This window comes from Drosophila navojoa, chromosome 3 (genome assembly GCF_054131105.1).
Source record: "Drosophila navojoa isolate 15081-1374.11 chromosome 3, UAZ_NAV_1.0, whole genome shotgun sequence".
Lineage (NCBI taxonomy): Eukaryota > Metazoa > Arthropoda > Insecta > Diptera > Drosophilidae > Drosophila > Drosophila navojoa.
This window is the reverse complement of record NC_142891.1, coordinates 1179420-1199461: the sequence shown is the minus strand read 5'-3', so window position 1 is coordinate 1199461 and position 20042 is coordinate 1179420. Positions and strand designations below refer to the sequence as shown.

The window sequence follows — 20042 nt, the reverse complement described above, 5'->3', positions numbered from 1 at the left end:
CACGTTCTGCCTCCGCCGCTGCCGCTGCCGCTGCCGCTGCCTCCGCCTCCGCCTCTGCCACGTTCTTTGGCCCGGTTCGTGCCTGTGCGCCTTATCGAGCCAATATCAAGTTGTGCAACTTTTTGGCCATAAGTCTGGCAAAGTTGCTGCAGGACTCAATCTCAATCTCAATCTCAATGCGAGCTCTTGTTTTTTTGGCATATCAACTTGCATATGCCAAGCGTCAATAGTTGCCACTCACTCTCTCACTCTCGCTCACTCTCCTGCTCTCCCTCTCTCACTCTCTCATAGTTCAAGTCTCGCAGCTGAAAGGCATTTTAATGCAGCCCTTGGCAAGAAAAAACAATTAAAGTTCTATTAGGCGGCAAATGCAAAATACTTTCGCATTTTAAGCTGCTACACATACAAGCACACATACACTCACACACACACATACTCTCGCATAACTGTCGCTTAACTGTTTTTTGCCAGTTTAGTGCAAAAGCCGTTTTAATTGTTTCGTTTCGTTAAATGAGCCAAACAACAGCAACAGCAGTTGCAGAAAAAACAAAAATAAAATAAAAACCTGTAAAGCTGCTCAAGTAGACAATGCTCGACTAGTAAATATCCTGTGTATTTGTGATTTCTGTTATTCAGATGTGGATTAAAAATAATATAATAATAGAGTCGATTCCATTGAAGGATTCAGAATCATAGATTTTAATATATTTCAGTAATTCATCTTTACTTGATATTATATTATTCAAGCAACCTTGTGCCACTTCTTGTACTCAATGGGTATACAGGCAAAAAGGGCTCAAGTATTAAAAGTTGGCGCATAAAAAGTTCTGCATGTTCTTTTATTGGTGCTGATATGAAGAGCTTAAGACTCGGAATGAAACCGAATAAAAATGACTTTTATTTGCACTTAAAGCAAAGTTTATTCCAAGAGTGAGAAAAGCGGCCTGATTTGATTTGGGTAAACAGACTCAAGTAGCGCTTGTTTATATCAAATAATATAAATGGTAACAAAATTGTATATATATTGTATTTATAATGAATATGGATATGTTGGAGTATATAAAATAATTTTATTAATGCTTATTTATATGGATATGTAAATATATGGTGTATATATTTTTATATAATTATTATAAAAGTAAAATAAAATATAATTATAAAATTAAAAAAAAAAAAATAAATAAAAAAAATAAATTAAAAACTATGCTAAATCAATTGCAAATATTTAAATTATGCCAAATTTAATTGCAAATATTATGAAAATTTATACTGAACTGGTAATTATTTTCCTTATCAAATATATTCATAACGAAGTTCAAATATTTTTTAGTATACATATATAACTATTTAAATGTTGCCCAAGCATAGTGATTATGCTTAAGACATTCCGATTCTCAATGAGGTTTTTTTTATTAGTGTGCCGTTCTTTGCAGAGTTCTAAGCCAAACTCCATCGTTGCTTCTCGCTGATAATCCTAAGCATAACTGCTACTTCTCTCTGTTCTTCATTCCAGTATGCTCTATAATCGAGCTACAGTATGCATATATTACATTCCCGACTATCAAGTGGATGGTTTAGTGTGTGATGTGATTATAATTTCTTCTAGTTCGTTTGGCGCACAACTGGACTTCGTCTCTGGTCTGCATACTGACGACTGCCACTGTCTGACTGTTATTTGCGCTCTGCACGCAGCGACTCTGCTCAAGTGATTGGCACTTGTGAGCTCACAGTTCTTAAACAACTTTTGACCATTGTCAACACTAGTTTCTTTTGGCCCACACAAAAAAGTTTTCTTTCCTCTTCTTTTATGTGTAGCGGAGATTTGTTTAAAGTTCAATGCGAATGTTTGTCAATATGTTTTATCAAATGCCGACAATATTTGCACATGCATAAATTTGTCTGCTTACACACAAAAGAGTCGCTGGGAGCGAAAGAGAGGGAGCGAGAGAGAGAGCGAAGGAGACAGACAATGTCCATTTGGGAGTTTTATGTTTGTGTCAATAAAGTTTTATTTTATTTGCTAGAGCCAAGGGGGCAGTCGCAGGGGCAGTCGCATGTTGGCGACTATTGAATTTATGCTTTCCACACACACACACACACACGCACACACAACACACAAATGCATTCATACTATGTATTTTTTTTTTTTTTTTTTTTTTTTTTTTTTTTTTTGTACGCACGTCGCTTGGCCAAATAAAACATGTTGAGCTCTCTCTTTCTCCCCCCTTCTCCCCCTCCCTTCCCTATCACATTCTTTCGCTCGGCTGCCCGAATTCAAACTTATCGAATTTATGTTTGACTGTGTATTGAATTTTAATGCTGGAATTGTGCGAACATCCTTTGGTCCTACGCCCTTACGCCCACGCCCAGGTCCCGCAGCTCGAGGGAATTCGCCTGAAAAACTACTTAAGATAAACTCATCCTTGCCATCCTGGCCAACGCTCAAATTGGATTTTATATCAACTACTATATATAGAAATAGAATGAGATCGAGCCAAACTTGTCGCCAGGCAAATGCGTGAAAATCGTGAATATATATATGTATATGTATATAAAAATAAATCTTGTAAAAAATATGTTGACAAAATTCTTTCATTCTGATTTTTATTTATTTATTTTCTATTGCCAGCTGCAACCGCAATCAGAACGCGCTGCCAGAGCTGATAGCTGGGATTTTGTGCTAGATGCTGGAGGGCAGGGTTGATTCAGTTATTGTTGTTGTTGTTGTTGTTGTTCTGTTGCAATCATTGCAAAGTTTTGCCTTGGTGACATTTACATGAAAGAGGAAGCATCAAATGCAGCCACGCCCCTTCATCTCTCCAACAGGCAGCGCATTGCCATTAATGCAAGAATTTATGGATGCCAACTAACAACAGCAGCAGCAACTGCAGCAGCAGCAGCAACAGCAACAACAACAACAACAGCAACAATTCAGAATGTTAACGCCAGCGTGCGTTGTTAGCAGTTTCAAGTGTCTGGGAAACGGAGGCAAACGTAGAACGGAAGCAGCAGCAACAACAATGCAACAAGGCAGCAACTATGCTGATAACTATAACACTGAGTGATATACGTATGCACCCAGTCGGACTGGAGTGCATGCTAAAAGTGCAGATAACTGAATGAAGCAATCATGTGGAAAAATATGTTGATAAGCGAGTTGGTATTTAAATTGAGAAATATATTTCATTTTAGTTTCCTCATTAGATTTTAGATTTTATAAAGTCTGCTGATTTCTTTTACTTCTGCAAAGCTCAAGAAGCAAATATATTTTTAGTAGATTTTTGACTTCATTAAACATTATTTAAATATACTCAGTCTAATGATCATTGATAATATTCCTTTATTAATACCGATTTTTGTTGTTTCTGTAAATGGAATTTTTATGATAATATCCTGATATTTCAAAGTAAAGATATTTTTACAGATGAAGCAATAATTTATTTAATTTTATAATTAAGAGAACTTGGACAAATTAGGTATCCAAAAATTTATTTTTTGCTTATGCTCTTTTTGCCTTGCCCAACACTGAAAAAGTAAATTATTGCTCAGTTTAACATAAAAAGAAAAAAGATTCCGATATACTATTTAATTTCTTATATACTAAACATTGATTTTACACTCTACTGCAAATTTTTCTATTTTTACTATATTTATATATGTATGCACAATCACTCTTTTCCAGCTTACGCATTTTCCACGCACTCCGATTTATGCTTACGACCTACTGAATAATCATCTAGCTGCACTTTTCCATTTTCTCCGTTTTCAAGCTCATTTCGTGCCCTTTAGTGTGTGCCGTGGGTAACTGGATGAGTTTGCTCTGGCCACATTCTCGTGCTGCTGGGGCTGGGTTTATGTAAGTGCAGCTCTTCAAGTGCGTATTTGTACGTGTGTGTGTGTGTGTGTGTGTGTCACTGTGTGTGTGTATGCCTTATTGCTTAACGCAGCAAAACCATCGGCACAGGCATTGCAGCGTAACAAGAGACGCGTCCCTACTAATTTCTGCAGCACATGCAATTTTTTTTCGTCTGTTGTCGCCCTCTCTCTCTCTCACTCTCTCTCCCCCTCTCACTCTTTCACACGCTCAAGCATACACGCATATCTGGGCACCTAGATCTCCTGGTTGCCTGCACTTGTGACAGATTTTTAATACGCTTTCCGGCTCATAGGAAGCACTGGAATTACGTTCGCCGAGACTTGCGGCAAAATTGTGTGCGAATCGCTAGAGAATGGAAGACATCGAACAGCTCACATTGTATATACAATAAAGGAAAAAGAATCATATTGAGGACTTATAGTGGAAAAAAGTGAAAGAAAAAAATATAAAAGAATTTTTTAAGAAAAGAAAAACAAAAATTTAATACAAAAATCATTAAAATTATAAGATATAAATTAAAATTAAAAATAAAAATAACAATAATTATAATAATTGCAATTTATATGATTTTTTTTTATTTAAAATTTTTTAAATAAAATAAAATGCATAAATATTTAATATTTTTAAAACAAAAAATAAAACAATAAAAAAATAACAATAAATTCTAATTTTTTTAAAATATAAATTTATATACAAAATAAATAATAATAATAATAACAATTTATATGATTTTATGTAATTTAAAATTTTTTAAATAAAATAAAATGCATAAATATTTAATATTCTCAAAACAAAACAAAATAATCTAAAAATTATATAAAATAATAATAAAAAAATTAAAAATAAATGTAATAAACAAAATAAAAATTGTAAGCAAAATATTTTCATTATAAATAAATCAACGAAATGTGAAGGGAAATAGACTCGTGTAGAGCATGCCGAGCATTAGCTAGCATCGAGCTGTACGCCCGGAATATATAGAAACTGGGCAAAGGCGTGTATCTGTGGATCGGGGCTGGTGACCCGAAAAATGGCAAATTTCATAAACAATCCCTCGCAGCAGAACTACTATTTCAGGAAGAGCATCGCCTACACCGAGGATCACATTGTGGTGAAGAAGCTGTTCCTCTACAATGTGGCAGCCGAGGCAAGTGGGTGTGGCCTTTGCTTATTATGCTTAACGTTGTTTGTGACCTGAGCCGTTCGTTCTCCTTGCAGCTGCAGCAGCAGGAGGTGCTGGCATACTTCGGGAGCTTTGGCCGCGTGCTGCGGCTGCAGCTGTTCACCAGCCAGGCGCACCGCAAGCAGCAGCCGCAGCCGCACGAGCTCTGCCGCAAGACCAAAACGGGCTACGTCTACTTCAGCAATCCGCGCGACGCGGCCACGGCCCTGCGCAAGTCCCTGCACATGATCAACGGGCGGCGGCTGTCGGTGCAGGCCAACGACAGCTGGCACCAGCCGGATGCCTATGGCGGCCAGCCGGAGGAGCCGGCAGCAGCAGGAGCAGTTGGCGGGGCATCGGATATATTGAAGCTGAATGACCACTGTCTGGAGCACATCATCCGTCAGCTCACGCTGCCCGACCGCATCCACTTCGCCAGGAGCTGCACACGCTTCCGGTCCGTCTATCAGCAGGTGTCGCCGGCGCTGCACCGGAGCATCAGCTTCGACGTGTTCGACGCGATGACCGTGTGGGACATGCGCGACTTCTTCGTGCTCTCGGGCCGGCACGTCCAGCGCATCGAGGGCATCATTCCGCCGGGTCGCTGCCAGCGACTGTGCGAGTTCTTCGGGCTGCACTGCGTCAATCTGCGCTCGATGCGGGTCACGGCGAGCAAGCTGACCGTGCGCAACATGCACAAGATCTTCGCCAGGCTGGAGCAGCTGGAGGAGCTGCAGCTGCGCGCCTGCGCCCTGAACAACTCCAGCCTGTTGGCCCTCAAGCACCTGTCGCAGCTGAAGTGGCTCGATCTGTCGGACAACCACCAGCTGACCGGGGTCAACATGAACTGTCTGCCCGCGAGCATCGAGCAGCTGAGCCTGACCAGCTGCAACGGGCTGCAGTCCAAGTACCTGCCCAGGATCTGCAAGGCGCTGACCCGGCTGCGGGAGCTCAACCTGAAGGCAGTGTACACCATCACCACGGGCTTCCAGCTGATGGTCAGCGGCAAGTGCTGCCCGGCGCTGGAGGAGATCACGCTGAGCAGCGGCCCGGCCAACGAGTACGAGCACATAGCCAAGCTGCCGGCGTTGAAGAAGCTGATCCTGTACAGCTACGAGCAGGGTACCGTGCTGCGGCCGGAGCTGCTCACCTGGCTGGTGGAGCACAAGGCGCAGCAGCTGCTGCACTTCGAGGCACGCGGCCAGAACTCGATCAATGCGGAGATGCTAGCGCAGATCGGGCAGCTGCAGGCGCTGCGCACGCTCTGCCTGCCGCACAACAATGCCGTGGGCGATCGCGAGCTGGAGTCGTTCCGGCTGCTGCAGCTGGAGCAGATCAACCTCAAGTACTGGCCGAACCTGAGCAACGCGGCGGTGCTGCGGCTGGTGCTCGCCTGCCCCAAGCTGCGCGAGCTGCACCTGGAGGAGTGCCCGCGGCTCACCGAGAAGCTGCTGCACGACATCATCTTCAAGCTGCGCCTCCAGCTGCGCGACAAGACCAACCAGCGGCGGCTGCCCATCCGCATGCACGTCTACGGCAGCAAGATAAGCGAGTTCAGTCTGCAGCACGCGGACGTTGCCGCCAAGGACATCGTCGACGCCTGCCTGACCCCGCCCTCCTCGTCCGACCTGTGCCTGGTGCGCATGTCGAACCTGCTGGAGTTCGACTTCTACTCGGACGACTACGACAGCTTCGGCTCCGAGGATGAGGTCGACCCGGACCACGATCGCTACATGGTCAACGAGGGCTTCCTCAGCGACGAGGAGTACGACTACCACCAGATGGTCTTCAACGACGACGACCTGTTCGAGCTCAACATGGAGAATGTCGCCGAGTTGCTCAACAACTGGAACGCGAACGCGAATGTGAACCGAAACGCGAACCTTAATCCCAATCCCAATTCAAACCCGAACATGAATATGAATGCGAACCGCAACATGAACTGGAATGGGTAAACCGAGAGACAAATACATAACTCGAATAGATATGGGGTATCTATTTTTGGACTTTACATCAACTCCGATGCTTTCGTTCCGCATTATTAGTAGCTGACATTGTTTGGATACAGTCAATGCCATTTAGGTGTATCCCGGAGTACAAAATATGTCACAGACAATAAATAAATACAGAAATTGAATAGAAGGACTTTTGTTTTAAGCACTCCCTGCTACAAGACTCTGTTCATATTTGATAGCATCGAACATATTCAAAACATTAAAATCTATTTTTGAAACTGGTTGATAATCATTTCCTGAATGTGAAGCAGAAACCGTAAGACGAACCATGAGAATACTTGACCTAAAACACAGCTGAGCGTAGTGTAATTACATTCATTAATTTAAGCAAGAGCCACTAAATTGTAATATTAATATAGATTAACTGAAGTATTACATTTATGTACATGTTTGTCAAAATTATATACGTTACATATACCACATTTGAAACGGGAATATATACTCAATAAATTGAAAACGACAATAAAAAGCCTCTCTAACTAAATTAAAAAAAAAAAAAAGAAAAAAGACAAATTCATTAAAAAAGAAAATAAATACCATTTCTAGAAATTTTCTAAAATATTTTTACTTTCTTAAATATTTAAAAACAATTTTTTTAATAAAATAAAAATATAAATGATAAAATATAATATAAGTGATAATGATGATGATGTAAATATATTGGAAAAATTTAAATTCAATCAAATTGTTAAATTATTATGTTAAAAATGAATTCAATTATACGTACATACTATTGTTATACTTTTATATTATTTGTACTCATATGTTATACTCATAATACTGTTATACTCATATGTTATTGTCATACTTATTTTTTATTCATATACTTATGTTATTGTAATACTTATATTATCGTCATATTCCCATAAATTTGTTATATTTGTCGTACGTATTATATTATTTTAATACTCATTATATTCATAAGCTCATATATCATTGTTATACTCATATATTGTTATACTCATTTATTATTGTCATACTCATATATTATTGTTATACATATGTATTATTGTTATACCCCTATATTGATATACTTTTATGTTATAATATTGTTATATCTCATATATTATTGTCATACTCATTTATAATACTCATACTCATATTTTAATCATATACTCATCATACATCATTGTTATACTCATATATTATAGTCATACTCCTATATTTTTATTGTCATACTCATATTATTGTTATATTGTCATATCATATTATTATTGTTATACTCATTTATTATTGTCATACTCATATATTATTGTTATACATATGTATTATTGTTATACCCCTATATTGATATACTTTTATGTTATAATATTATTATATCTCATATATTATTGTCATACTCATTTATAATTCTCATACTCATATTTTAATCATATACTCATCATACATCATTGTTATACTCATATATTATAGTCATACTCCTATATTTTTATTGTCATACTCATATTACTGTTATATTGTTATATCATATTATTATAGTTATACTCATTTATTATTGTCATACTCATATATTATTCTTATACCTATATATTATTGTTATACCCATATATTATTTTTATACTCATATTATATTGTTATATCTCATATATTATTGTCATACTCACTTATAATTCTCATATTTTATTCATATATCATTTTTACTATAATTCTCATACTCATATATTATAGTCTTACTCATATGCTATTCTCAACCCCATATATTATTGTTATTCTTAGAGAATTTTTGATATTTTTATACCCTGAACCCATTGAAAATGGGAAATCAGGGTATAATGGTTTTGTTAAAAGTATGTAACAGGCAGAAGGAGGCGTGGCAGACCCCACAAAGTATATATATTCTTGATCAGGACGACAAGCTGAGTCGATTTGGCCCTGTCCGTCTGTCTGTCCGTCCGTCCGTCCGTCCGTCCGTCCGTCCGTCCGTCCGTCCGTCCGTCCGTCCGTCCGTCCGTCCGTCCGTATGTATGAACGCGTCGATTTCAGAAGATATAAGAGCTAGAGACCTCAACTTTTTTTTAAAATGTCCGTATATATCACGCGCAGATCGAGTTTATCACTAAAAAACGATAACTCATTCCGATATTTTTTTATCGATAAAAAACCTTATCGAAGATCACTTAAATAATTATATCTCCTACATCTTTCAAGCTAGAGTCTCCAAATTTAAAATGTATATTAAGATGAATTTTATACAATTTCGGTTTTTGTTAAAATTTACCCCCCACACCTAAATTCACCCCCTCACCCTCATCTTTGTAAAAGTCGTATATCAAATACTAGAGACTTGAGCTTCGGTATACACATACATTTTAACATTATGATTACGTTCTGAAAGTTTCATTACGATCGTACGTCTAGAAATTAAATTATTCAACAAATAAGTTGTCATTATATTGCCAACACTGCAGCGCAACCCAAGCGCAATCGCCTGTATATGTGAGTGTGTGTATATGCGTGTGTTTGTTTGTATGCGTGTGTGTGTGCGTGTATTTGTATGTATGCGTGTGTGTGTGTGTGTGAGTGTGTGTGTGCTAATTATTATTGAAATATCAGTTGCTTGTAGGGTTCAGGGGATCTCGTAGTCGAGCAGTCTCGACTAGAGCTTTCTTACTTGTTCATTAATTGAGTTGGCCAAAACTTTCGAAATTTCCTCGCTGGCCCGCTTAAGTGTATTTGCTGAGTGCGCTATACCCATCTGCAGGGTGTTTGTGGTGTGGGCTATTCCTTAAGCATGATTTATGTACACATTTTCGTTCATGTTGGCATCAAACAAGTGCGCTGAAAGCGTCTGAAAGTGCGCTTTAAAAAAGTATAGTAAACATTTTTATGTCTTCCACTCCACATTGGAGCTCAATAAAAATTGATATTGCGCTGCCTCTGCCTCTGCCTCTGTCGACGGCGAAGACAGAGTCGAGTGAGTGTGGCCATATATACAATATATACATACATATATATCTATAGATAGAGATAGAGATGTATATAGATAGATGTCGATATGTTGTTGTAGGTAATGTGTGTTCAATTTTTATGCCTGGTACGTACACACACACACACACACGTAACTGTTTGTTATTTTGTATTTTGTATTGCTTTTGGCCTTGTGGCTGCAGCTGCCAAATGTCTGCCAAAAATATATACACATATATATACATGTATGTGGGGAAGTCTATTAAGTTAATGTCGCGTAATTTAACAAACTGTCAAAATGGCTTGGGCAAAAGTAACGGCAAATGCACACGATATGTACAGTTGCCACGTTCCTTTGCCGTTCGACTCGTTCGTCTTTTCGATTTTCCTTGCATTGACGACGCCGGCGACGCCAAATTGTATGCCACACGCTTTTCTTTCGATTGTTGCAGCCGAATTGTGCTCGCAGTTTCATTTTTATTTTCGTTCGCTTTTCTTTTTGTCAACGACAAACTGCATTAAACTTGGCGCACAGCTTAAAGTTGAGCCCCCAACTTGGACGACACACATTTGCGACCAGGCCGCCAACATGCCACAAAATGTCAGCCGCAGCGCCAGAGCTTGCAACCGGAAAATGCAACACGACTTGCTGCTGTTATTATATTCGCATTTAGCTCGACAAACTTTGGCGCGCCAGTTTCAACGTTGCGTGAATTATATAAATAGCAACAATTCCATACAAATAGCACACACGTATGCACACACACACACACACGCACACACATAGAGAAGAGTGTGCACCCACATGCTTACGCTGATTGCTCTGGGCTAACATTTTTAATTGGGCTTAAAAGCTTTCACTTAATTATATAGCCTATATGGAGGGTACAGGACTTGAAAATATTAAATATCATGAAACATGATGAAAACATTGTATTATTGTATGTTATATATACTACTTACTAAGAAATGTATTGAAAAAAATCATAGAAGTATTTTTTATTTATTTTTTATTTTATTTTATTTATTTATTTTATTTTATTTATTTTTTTATTTTTTTTTTTTTTTTTTGTAAATATAATATATATAAACCTATACGATATGCAAAAAAAATAAAATTATAAAAATATTCATTAAAAATATTTTAAAATGTAATAATTAGTATGCATACATTTTTTCAATTTCAATTTCAATGTATTACATTCTATAATATATAAATGATTTTGTATTAATATTATTTTTCATATTATTTTATATTATTTATATACATATATGATAATCATCAAAACCCTTTCAGAATAGAGATTTTATATATGCACTGATCTAAATCTGGGCTTAACGAAGAAGGATACTTACAGCACTCACTGTATTACAACAGTGACATACGATCAATACCTGTGCCAGGTTTCGCTGCCTTAATCAGCAAGCAAACAGAAATAGCTGCAAATGCACGCAAAACATTTAAAATATTTACCAAGAAAAAAAGAGATTTTTAAGAGCAAATCTGAAAAATAGAAAAACAAGTAAATGCAAAAATGCGTAAATACATTGCCTTTGTGCTATATTTTTTTATTCTTTGGTATTTTATTTTCAGCAACGCTCGATTGCCGTTGATGCGTTCAAAGTCGTCGAAGCGCTGCAGCTATACAAATTTCATAGCATACTTTTACGGGCGCTTCCATTTTGTAAACAAGCGATAGAGGCAGAGAGGGGAGCGGGGAGTGGGTGCATGGTAAAACGAATGGCAAGCAAAACTTGAAAAAATTTATATAAAATTGATTACGTGCATTGGCAAACGGTCATAGCAGACGCAGCAATCTCTATATGAAGTTATATGCCACGCCCTCGCCCCTCTGGCAGAGATATGCTCAGAGCCCGCCTGAATATGCATGCGATTGCTTGTTTGCAAATTGCTGCTGCAGTTGCAGAATTATGCGTGCAACAGCCGCGCGGTAAGTGCCACAAATTTGTGCGAATTTCGCAACTTGTTGTGGGTCAAATATAAATGTGAATATAAATATATATATACATACATATATATATATGATGCTTTGATGTTAATTGGCAATGGAATGCGCGATTCAAATTTGTGCCGCGTGCAGCAAATAAATTATTTATGCATTCTGCGTGGGCTGCCAAATTCTGAATGGGTATGTATATATTTATTTTTATATACATATATATATTTATAAATTATCCTACAATTGGCAGTTGCATTAATTCGCTTGCAAATTATGCTAATGGAATAAATGTAAATTTTGATATTTTGATATTTTGATTACTATTCATGGCATTTAGTCACAAATGTGGCTGATTATTTAATAATGCTTAGCTAATTTCGTTGATCCAGCAAATGGAAGAGAGAGAGAGAGAGAGAGAGATGGCTCATTTAATAGTCATGTAAATTCAATACATTTTAAATTGTGTATTAAAAACTTAAATAAATATTTAAGTCCAATAAATATAGAAATTAATGCAAACATCAATAGAAATGTTTACAAACAATTATTTATGAAGTATATGAATAATTTAATTAAATGAAGGTGCAATTTACTTAGAAAACCAATTGTTGTTATTGGTGCAGCTTGCGAGCTGTGTATAAAAAAAAGAAGTAAGGTTTAGCCTATAACCACATATCGATTTTTATCGATAACCAGTAGAAAATAAGTTCGACTTCTGCTGTATTACTTATTACTTTCTATTTTCTTTAAGTTTACCAATCAAAGTTGTAAAATACATAAATTTAATAATTACATATACATACCTTAAAATATATCCAAATGTTGTATATATATCAAATTTGCATAGAAATTCACTTTTTCTTTCATCTTGAATGGAATTCGAAGGAGTCATTGAAGTGTAACGGCTTTAGCAGTAACTGCTGCTGCTGCTTCTCCTGCTTCTTCTGCAGCGCCTGCTGCTGCAGTTGCTGCTACTCCTCCTCCTGTTGCTGCTGTTGTTCCTCCTCCTACTGATGCTGCTGGTGCGGCTGTTGCTGCTGCAGCGCCTACTGCTGCACTTGCTGCTACTCCTCCTCCCCCTGCTGCTGCTGCTGCTGCTGCTGGTGTCCTGTTGCAAGTGGCAGCAACAGTAAACTTGCTTTGTTCGATCTGTACTTGGCCATCACGTGTGCTTTGTCCTGCTTTGGCAGCTGGTCATGCGTTAATTTTGAGCCAATTTCATGCGCTTCGACAAGTTCGCAATAGAAGAAGAAAATGTGAAGCAAAAGGATTTGAGAGCAAAGCTCAAGAGATGGCGCCACGTGAAATGTGAAATGGTTCGTGGCTCAGTTTGCGCGCTAATGAAGTGTTTAAGTGTGGCATTACGCATTACGCATCACACATACGCCGAGTGTGCGGCTCACATTACGCATACGCCCGGCTGTGCGTAAGCTAAAAACTCTCTAAATAAACATTTGCATATCACAGAGCCCAGGCACCGGCTGGGAGTTTGTTTATCTTCCATGCGGAGCAGCCCGACAGAACGGATAAGAAAGGAAAAGAAAAATTGAAATAGGGCAGAAACAAGTTAACGTTGATTGCACAAAGCCGGCCGGATTTGTAGACCGCTGCACAGTGTTGGAAAAGTTAAGCAAAACACGAAATTAAGGAGTGCTTCTCCCTGTGTGTGTGTGTGTGTGGGTGTGTATGACTGTGTGTGTGTGCACAGGATACATTAACAAAATTAGCACAGCAAGGCATTCAAGAAGGGCAACATCTAAGCACACACACACACATACACAGCGTGAAGAGCCGCTTCAATGCCGGCGGCAAATCAACAACAAATCGACTCGAGCAGTTGGAAGAAGCCAAATCCGAACTCGGGGCTCCACTCAACACTCTTTTGCCAAATTGCCGGAAGTTTTGTGCGATTAAAGCGCCATTATCGATGTGAATTATTTTAAAACACACACACACCCACAGAGAGAGAGGCACCTTTTGAATGGCAATCAATTTGTTGCGGGCTTTAAAGCGTAATTGCCGCGCATTTGTCGCAGCGGCAAGTGCGATAAAGCGAGACAGAAAGAGAGTACGAGAGAGAGAGAACGAGGCAGAGTAGAGAAAACTTTGGCCCAACTTGCGCAAATTCAAATTAAACTTTAGCTAGTTTCTGTGATTTGTTGCCCTGCGGTTCGCACTTACATTTATCATAAGGCAGTCAAAACTTTTCGTTTGACTTCTCGGCCGCAGCTAATGAACTCTGAATCGGGTTTGGCACCGCGGGTTTTGCGCTGCTCAACTGTAAATATTTCATTAGTTCAATTTACCTGCCAGCCGCACAATTTATCGACCATTCAACGAATTGTCTCGCAATCAATAATATTGATGCAGGTTAAACTGTTGCACACACGCTCTATCTCTCTCTCTCTCTCTTTGTCTCTGTCCTTCACTCTGGCCACATTTCCTCGACCAATTAGCATATGCCGCAAGACAACAGACAATGCCTCAATGACTGCCTGTCTTTAGTTTGGGGGCGTGGCATTCCTTGGCATACAACAGCGGCATTTGGTAAGCTCATAGCTAAGCAACAGCTGGCAGGAGTCTCTTAAGCCAGATAACCTTGGGTATGCCTTGAGAAGAGACACATACATACATATGTATATATTAAGCTGGGCATAGTTTAAGTAATGCAAGCTATAAATATATTAAGCTAGCTGTAAATATACTAAGCTGGCTAGGTAAGTAGTGAGGCATAAGTACTTTGAGTGGACTGCAAGTCACAAGGAGTAAGCTCAGATATGTATGTGTGTGTGTGTGTGTTTGTTATGTATACTATCATCTGTAAAAGCTGAGATCTTATATGCCATAAAATTATTTTTATTTGCCATGGAGAATGTGTCCTGCATGTGGGCAAAGACATCGATACAACTGCAGCTCTCGTCTCTTCCCCCTTTATGCTGGCGCAAGTCCATAAAGCGACCGACCACCTCGAGTTTCATATGAAAACTGATTTTATAGCAATGTGCACAGAGATTACGATGAGAGTGCGCTAACATGCATGCTGTAACGATTTCGTTTCTTCACTTCCCTCTCTCTCTCTTTCACACTTCCAGTTCACTTACATGCAGTGCACTAATCCAAATGGCTTAATACTCTCTTTAAATTTATTCTAGCAAAGATCTTGCTTCTCTTCATTCTTTTCCATTCTCGTCTGCTGACGACCCGTTGTGAAAAAAATTGCCATTCTAATGCTCTAGGAGAGAGAGAGAGAGATAGAGGATCGCAAAACGCGCAGCATAAAGAAATGCGTCCATTCCGTTTGAGCGATCGCAGCGCACTGATTTTGTTGTGCTTTGATTTCTCTGCGCCGAGGCTCGAGCTTTAAGTGAGCGAGCCGAGCAAATACGAAGTAGTAATACGAAACGACTCGATGCCTTTACGCGTTGGCATCTTTTTCATTACGTTTTAGGCTTCATTTTCTCTCGCTCATTTTGTTGAGGGCAGTTAATTGTGATGCACTCCAACTCACAGTCCGAATGGTCTATGCATCTCGCTCACTCTTTCGACATTATAATGGAATCCATGTGTCGCATGTTGTGAGTGAAGTCATGCAGCCCTTTGCATATATATATCTACTATTTATTTGTTATCTGCAAGGACATATTAAATACCGTGTGCAGAGTGCAGGACACATGGGAGCTCGTCCTTTGGGGCCACTTTCTTAATTGCACAAGAAAATGCAACTAAGACAACGAAAGCAACTGCAATCGCAATCGCACGACAATCAATTGCTCAATTTGGCCGAAAGGACGACTCGGTTCGACTCGCCGGCAATTAGGTAATTGAGAGCTGCATAAATCAAGTCAAATGAATTGTGTATATATCTATATCTTCATATATATAGCCATAGAAAGCAAGTTAAAATCAATATCAATATTGTGTTTGGCAAGTGGTCGGCGATAATGCAAATTTCATAATTGAAAACTAAGTGCGGAACAAAAACTTTGCCATAAAGCACTTTCGGCTATAGACGGCGCCTTTGTAGAGGCCACTCCCTCTCCCGCCCTCAGCTGCTCCTGGCTCTTTTTAGCTGAAATTATAATTTGGCCCATTGGCGTGAAAAAATGAAAATACGCTCAACTTTTGTGCTGAGCAAAAACTTTGCCACGCACACACACACACACACACAGAGAGAGAATCACGCACACACACACAGAGAGAAAAGCACGCACACACACACACACGCACACGCAAACAATTGACTTTGAAAGCATTCGAATTGGGGCTTTGAGGGGGCAACTGGGTTCATTCTGACTCTTTGTAGGGCGATTGTGTTGGGGCTGGTGTTGCCCCTTAAAAACCTTTGGCGCAGCCATTCAATTAAACTGAGTGTAGTTTTCAATAAACTGCGCGCTGTTTGAAAAATGGCAAATAAATGCGAGCGTAACGAACGCAACTCGAGAAAAAAGTAAGAAGAAAGCGCAATGGAAATGCAAAGAGTGAATAGCTAAAAGATACCCTCTAATTAGGAAATCAATGGAAGTAAAGTATGATTAGATGAAAAATCTAGCAAATTAATATATTGATATACATATATTATTAATTATTTTTATATTTTTATTTCTGTATTTATAGCCGAAAAATCAACATCGCAAGCCACATATTTAACTTATTTTATTTTTAACATTTTTTTAAATTTTATATTTTTATATTATATTATTTTATATTATTATTATTTTTTATTATTCTTTTACTATTAATAATTAATTAAAAACGTCACATTTCGTATAATTTATATTTTATTCAGTTTTATTTATTTATTTTTTATTATTAAATTTTTATTTTATTTATTTTATTTGTAATATTTTATTTTTTTTTTTTTTATTAATTTTAATTGATTTATTATAAATTATTTATTAATAATTAATATTTTAAATGCAATTTTGTTTCTTTCTTAAAATCGCATTTATTCATTTGTTACGACCACGCCCCCTTTAAGGCATACCCTCTAACCTTTTAATGTAACAACTAGCGTAAACTTAAGTAGCTAAAGCTTGATAAGCAAAGGGATAAGTATGGCAGTAGAGAGCGAGAAAGATTGAGAAGGAGTGGGAGAGAGAGAGAGAGTGAGAGAGGGGCAGAGTATGGAAGAGGGCACAGTTGATGCTACTAAATGCAATTTGTGCTCAAGTTACAGTTAAGCGGATTGTAAAGCACTAAAGCACCGGGCACATATCGAATATTTATGTACACATACATATATTCGACTGTGTCTGTGTGTGTGTGTGTGTGTGAGTGTGTGCAGGGGCTTATGGCTAAACAACAAACTGCACAACGGACAACGCACTGCCGACCGTCGAGTGTCCACTGTGGACAGTGGAAAATGAAAACAAGTTTCACTTTTGCAACAACGAACGGCCTAAGCGCAAGCATTTTCAAATATTGCTCAATCCAGAATACACTGAGAGAAACAAGTGAAGAAAGTGTCTACAAAATAATCATACGATAACTGAATTGAGGGACTGAAAGGTAACAAATCTATGAATGTATGTATGTAATATTCCAATGCGATAGCTTTACAGCTTACTATCGTCATTCAACTATACTAATATCTATACTCAACTATCGACACTCAACGTGAATGTCGTGAGCATTTCTCCGAGTGTAATTTGCCGCTTATGGCTAAGCTCTTTTATTTATATTCATACCTTTATTTAATGGCCAACCGATCCGTTGTCTGGCTTGAATTTACTTTTGGCCCCGCCTAATGCAGGTCTATCTACCGCCATCTCTCTCTTCCCCCTCTCCATCTGTGGCTGTGTCTGTAAATATATTTCGATTTGTTTGCCTTGCCTTGCCTTGTTTTATCTGCACTTTTTGCTGCGCTCGCCCTCTTGCCTTTGTCATTTATCCAATTTTTGTCTCTTGTATCTGCCTTACATGTGTTTTCCACGTCTCTATCTAGCGGGGCGGGGCGGCATGTGCGTGGCACGCTGTCGTTCTTAGCTGCCCCACGTCCACAAAAAGCAAAGAAAACTTCGATGTCAGCCAATGTTGAGCTGAGCGATAAGCAGCAATAGCAAAGGGGAGGGGTGGGGGGATAAAAAAAAGGAAACTTTGGCAGCAAAACTTTGTTAAAAACTGCAACTAATTGTTTTGGCCAAGTTAGCGACGGCACGTGACTAAAATAAAGCTGCTGGCCAAATCAATTATGCGCGCGCAATGAGCCGGCTAACGAAACTTCTTACAGTCACGCACAAAAGTGTGCAACAGTGGCTGCAACAGCAGCAGCAACAACAGCAGCAATGCAGCTGCAACAATTGCTCGTCACACATCATCAATAAAAGATTTGTGGGCTAGAGCTCAAGCCCCAAAAAATTGTGGCCAATTGCAGAGAGAGCGGGGGAGGGGGCACTCTACATGTGTATGTGTGTGTGTGTGTGTGTGTGCGGCATAAATCAATCACTTCCGCTGGCTCGAGCAATTGGCCACGCCTCATGTCGCTCTCGTCTCTCCGGCTGCAGCCTGTTGCCTCGCTGGGATCGTTGGCTGTTCAATTTTATTTATGGCTAGCCAAAACAGTAACACACACACACACACAGAGAAAGAGAGAGAGAGAGGTCACTCACACACTCAGCCATTTGGCCAATTGTTTTTGGCTTTCAATTATTTTGTTGACGATTTGTGGCGCCCGTCGCCGCGTTCGCTCTAATAACTCTGATTTATGAATGAAGCAGGGAGGGGGAAGCAGAGCAGGAAACGGAAGCAGATGATGCCACGGCTGGGCCTGCCACTGTTGCAGCAGCAACATTGATGCTCGCTTGTAATGAGGCAGCTGCAATATTTTTAATGAAAACTAATGGAAATTTTATGGACCTCTACCCCAAACAACAACAACAACAACAACAACAACTGGAGCCAAAGTATTGGGGCGTGAACAGCTTTCAACTTTTTGGCTGCTCACTTTTATTTGACTTGTTTGTTGATAGACTTAAGGCCTGATTGATGGCCGGCTGCTGCATAGACATTGATTTATGGCCCCAGCAGCAGTGGACAAGCCACGTTGCGTATACGACGTGTGCCGCTTTCAAATTAGAGAGCTCACAATTTTTTGAAAAACATTTTTAATGTACTTTAAATTTCAAAATAAATAAAGATAAGATCTAAATATGCAAATGAGCTAATGCTAATGTAATGGAACGGAATTAAATTATAGTCTGCACTTTAAAGTCGATTATATTTTTTATTATGTAAAAAGCCTTAGATTTTATCAAATTAATATTTATAATATTAATTTAAAGTTACTTTTTTATTTATTATCAAAAATAGTTAAGATTTTAATTTGTTTTTAATTTTTCTAAATTTATTTTAAATTAGCAAAATTGATTTCATATCTATATTTTAATGCTTTAAAGTTCTTTAAACAATTTTAAAGGATTTTTGTTTTAATTTATCTAATCAATAATATATATACGTCTTTAGTATTTATTTATAAAATTATTCTAGTGCTTCAATAAGTTAACCTCTTATGAAAATTAATTTTCTTAAATTTTTTTTATTGTATATATTTTTATTAGTTTTGTATTATTTTTGCTTTTTATTATTTTATTTTTGTTTATGTTCATATATTAAATATTGTTTATATTATTTTTATGTTTGCTTTTTATTATTTTACGAACGAACTTTTTTTAATACCCGTCTGGCTGCCATGTGATGCTATGTAAATTCAAATCTCTTTGAACCTCTTAAATAAATCGATTTATATATTTCTTTTTTTAAGCCACACTCAAGCCATTTGCTAACTGTTTGTGTAACTTTTGTCATTGATTTAAAGCGTATTTAAGACTTGTTACCCCCCGGAGTTGGTATCTTTTTATGCACATATCCACACACACACATACACGCCCACCCGGCCATCCCCACTTGGGGCGTCGCGCCGCTCACTCCGCCGGAGTGCCACGTTTTACTACATTATGCACTTTCAACACTCGGCAGCTCATTCATTTTATTTATTCTGCACTTCAAAGCCGTGTGTTCTCTGCTCTCTATGCTCACCTGTCCAAACACCGGACCGAACAGCTCAGCCCGCACCTGAGCTGCGCTGAGCTGAAGTGAGCTGAGGTGGCCTGAGGTGAGGTAGG

General features: G+C 38.6%; 2 protein-coding genes across 3 annotated transcripts in view; both read left to right on the top strand.

Annotated features, from left to right (window-relative positions):
- LOC108649650 (uncharacterized) overlaps positions 1-20042 on the top strand; it is a 203819-nt gene that overhangs the window by 1568 nt on the left and 182209 nt on the right. The gene's annotated exons all lie outside the window — the stretch shown is intronic.
- On the top strand, positions 4794-7451 carry LOC108649280 (uncharacterized). 2 transcript variants are annotated; one of them, XM_030390920.2, is made up of 2 exons: positions 4794-5028; positions 5096-7451. In XM_030390920.2, the coding sequence occupies exons 1-2, from the start codon at positions 5011-5013 to the stop codon at positions 6992-6994; spliced, it is 1917 nt and encodes a 638-aa protein (XP_030246780.1). In that variant the 5' UTR covers positions 4794-5010; the 3' UTR covers positions 6995-7451. The 2 variants fall into 2 exon arrangements, with proteins under 2 accessions (XP_030246780.1, XP_089114147.1); XM_089258021.1 differs by having other exon boundaries at positions 4794-5024; positions 5096-7448.

Bases quoted from the DNA above. Each gene is read 5' to 3' on its own strand.
- LOC108649280 (XM_089258021.1), top strand. From the start codon at position 4,908: ATGGCAAATTTCATAAACAATCCCTCGCAGCAGAACTACTATTTCAGG. The intron at 5,025-5,095 runs GCAAGTGGGTGT...TTCTCCTTGCAG, and splicing joins TCTACAATGTGGCAGCCGAG to CTGCAGCAGCAGGAGGTGCT.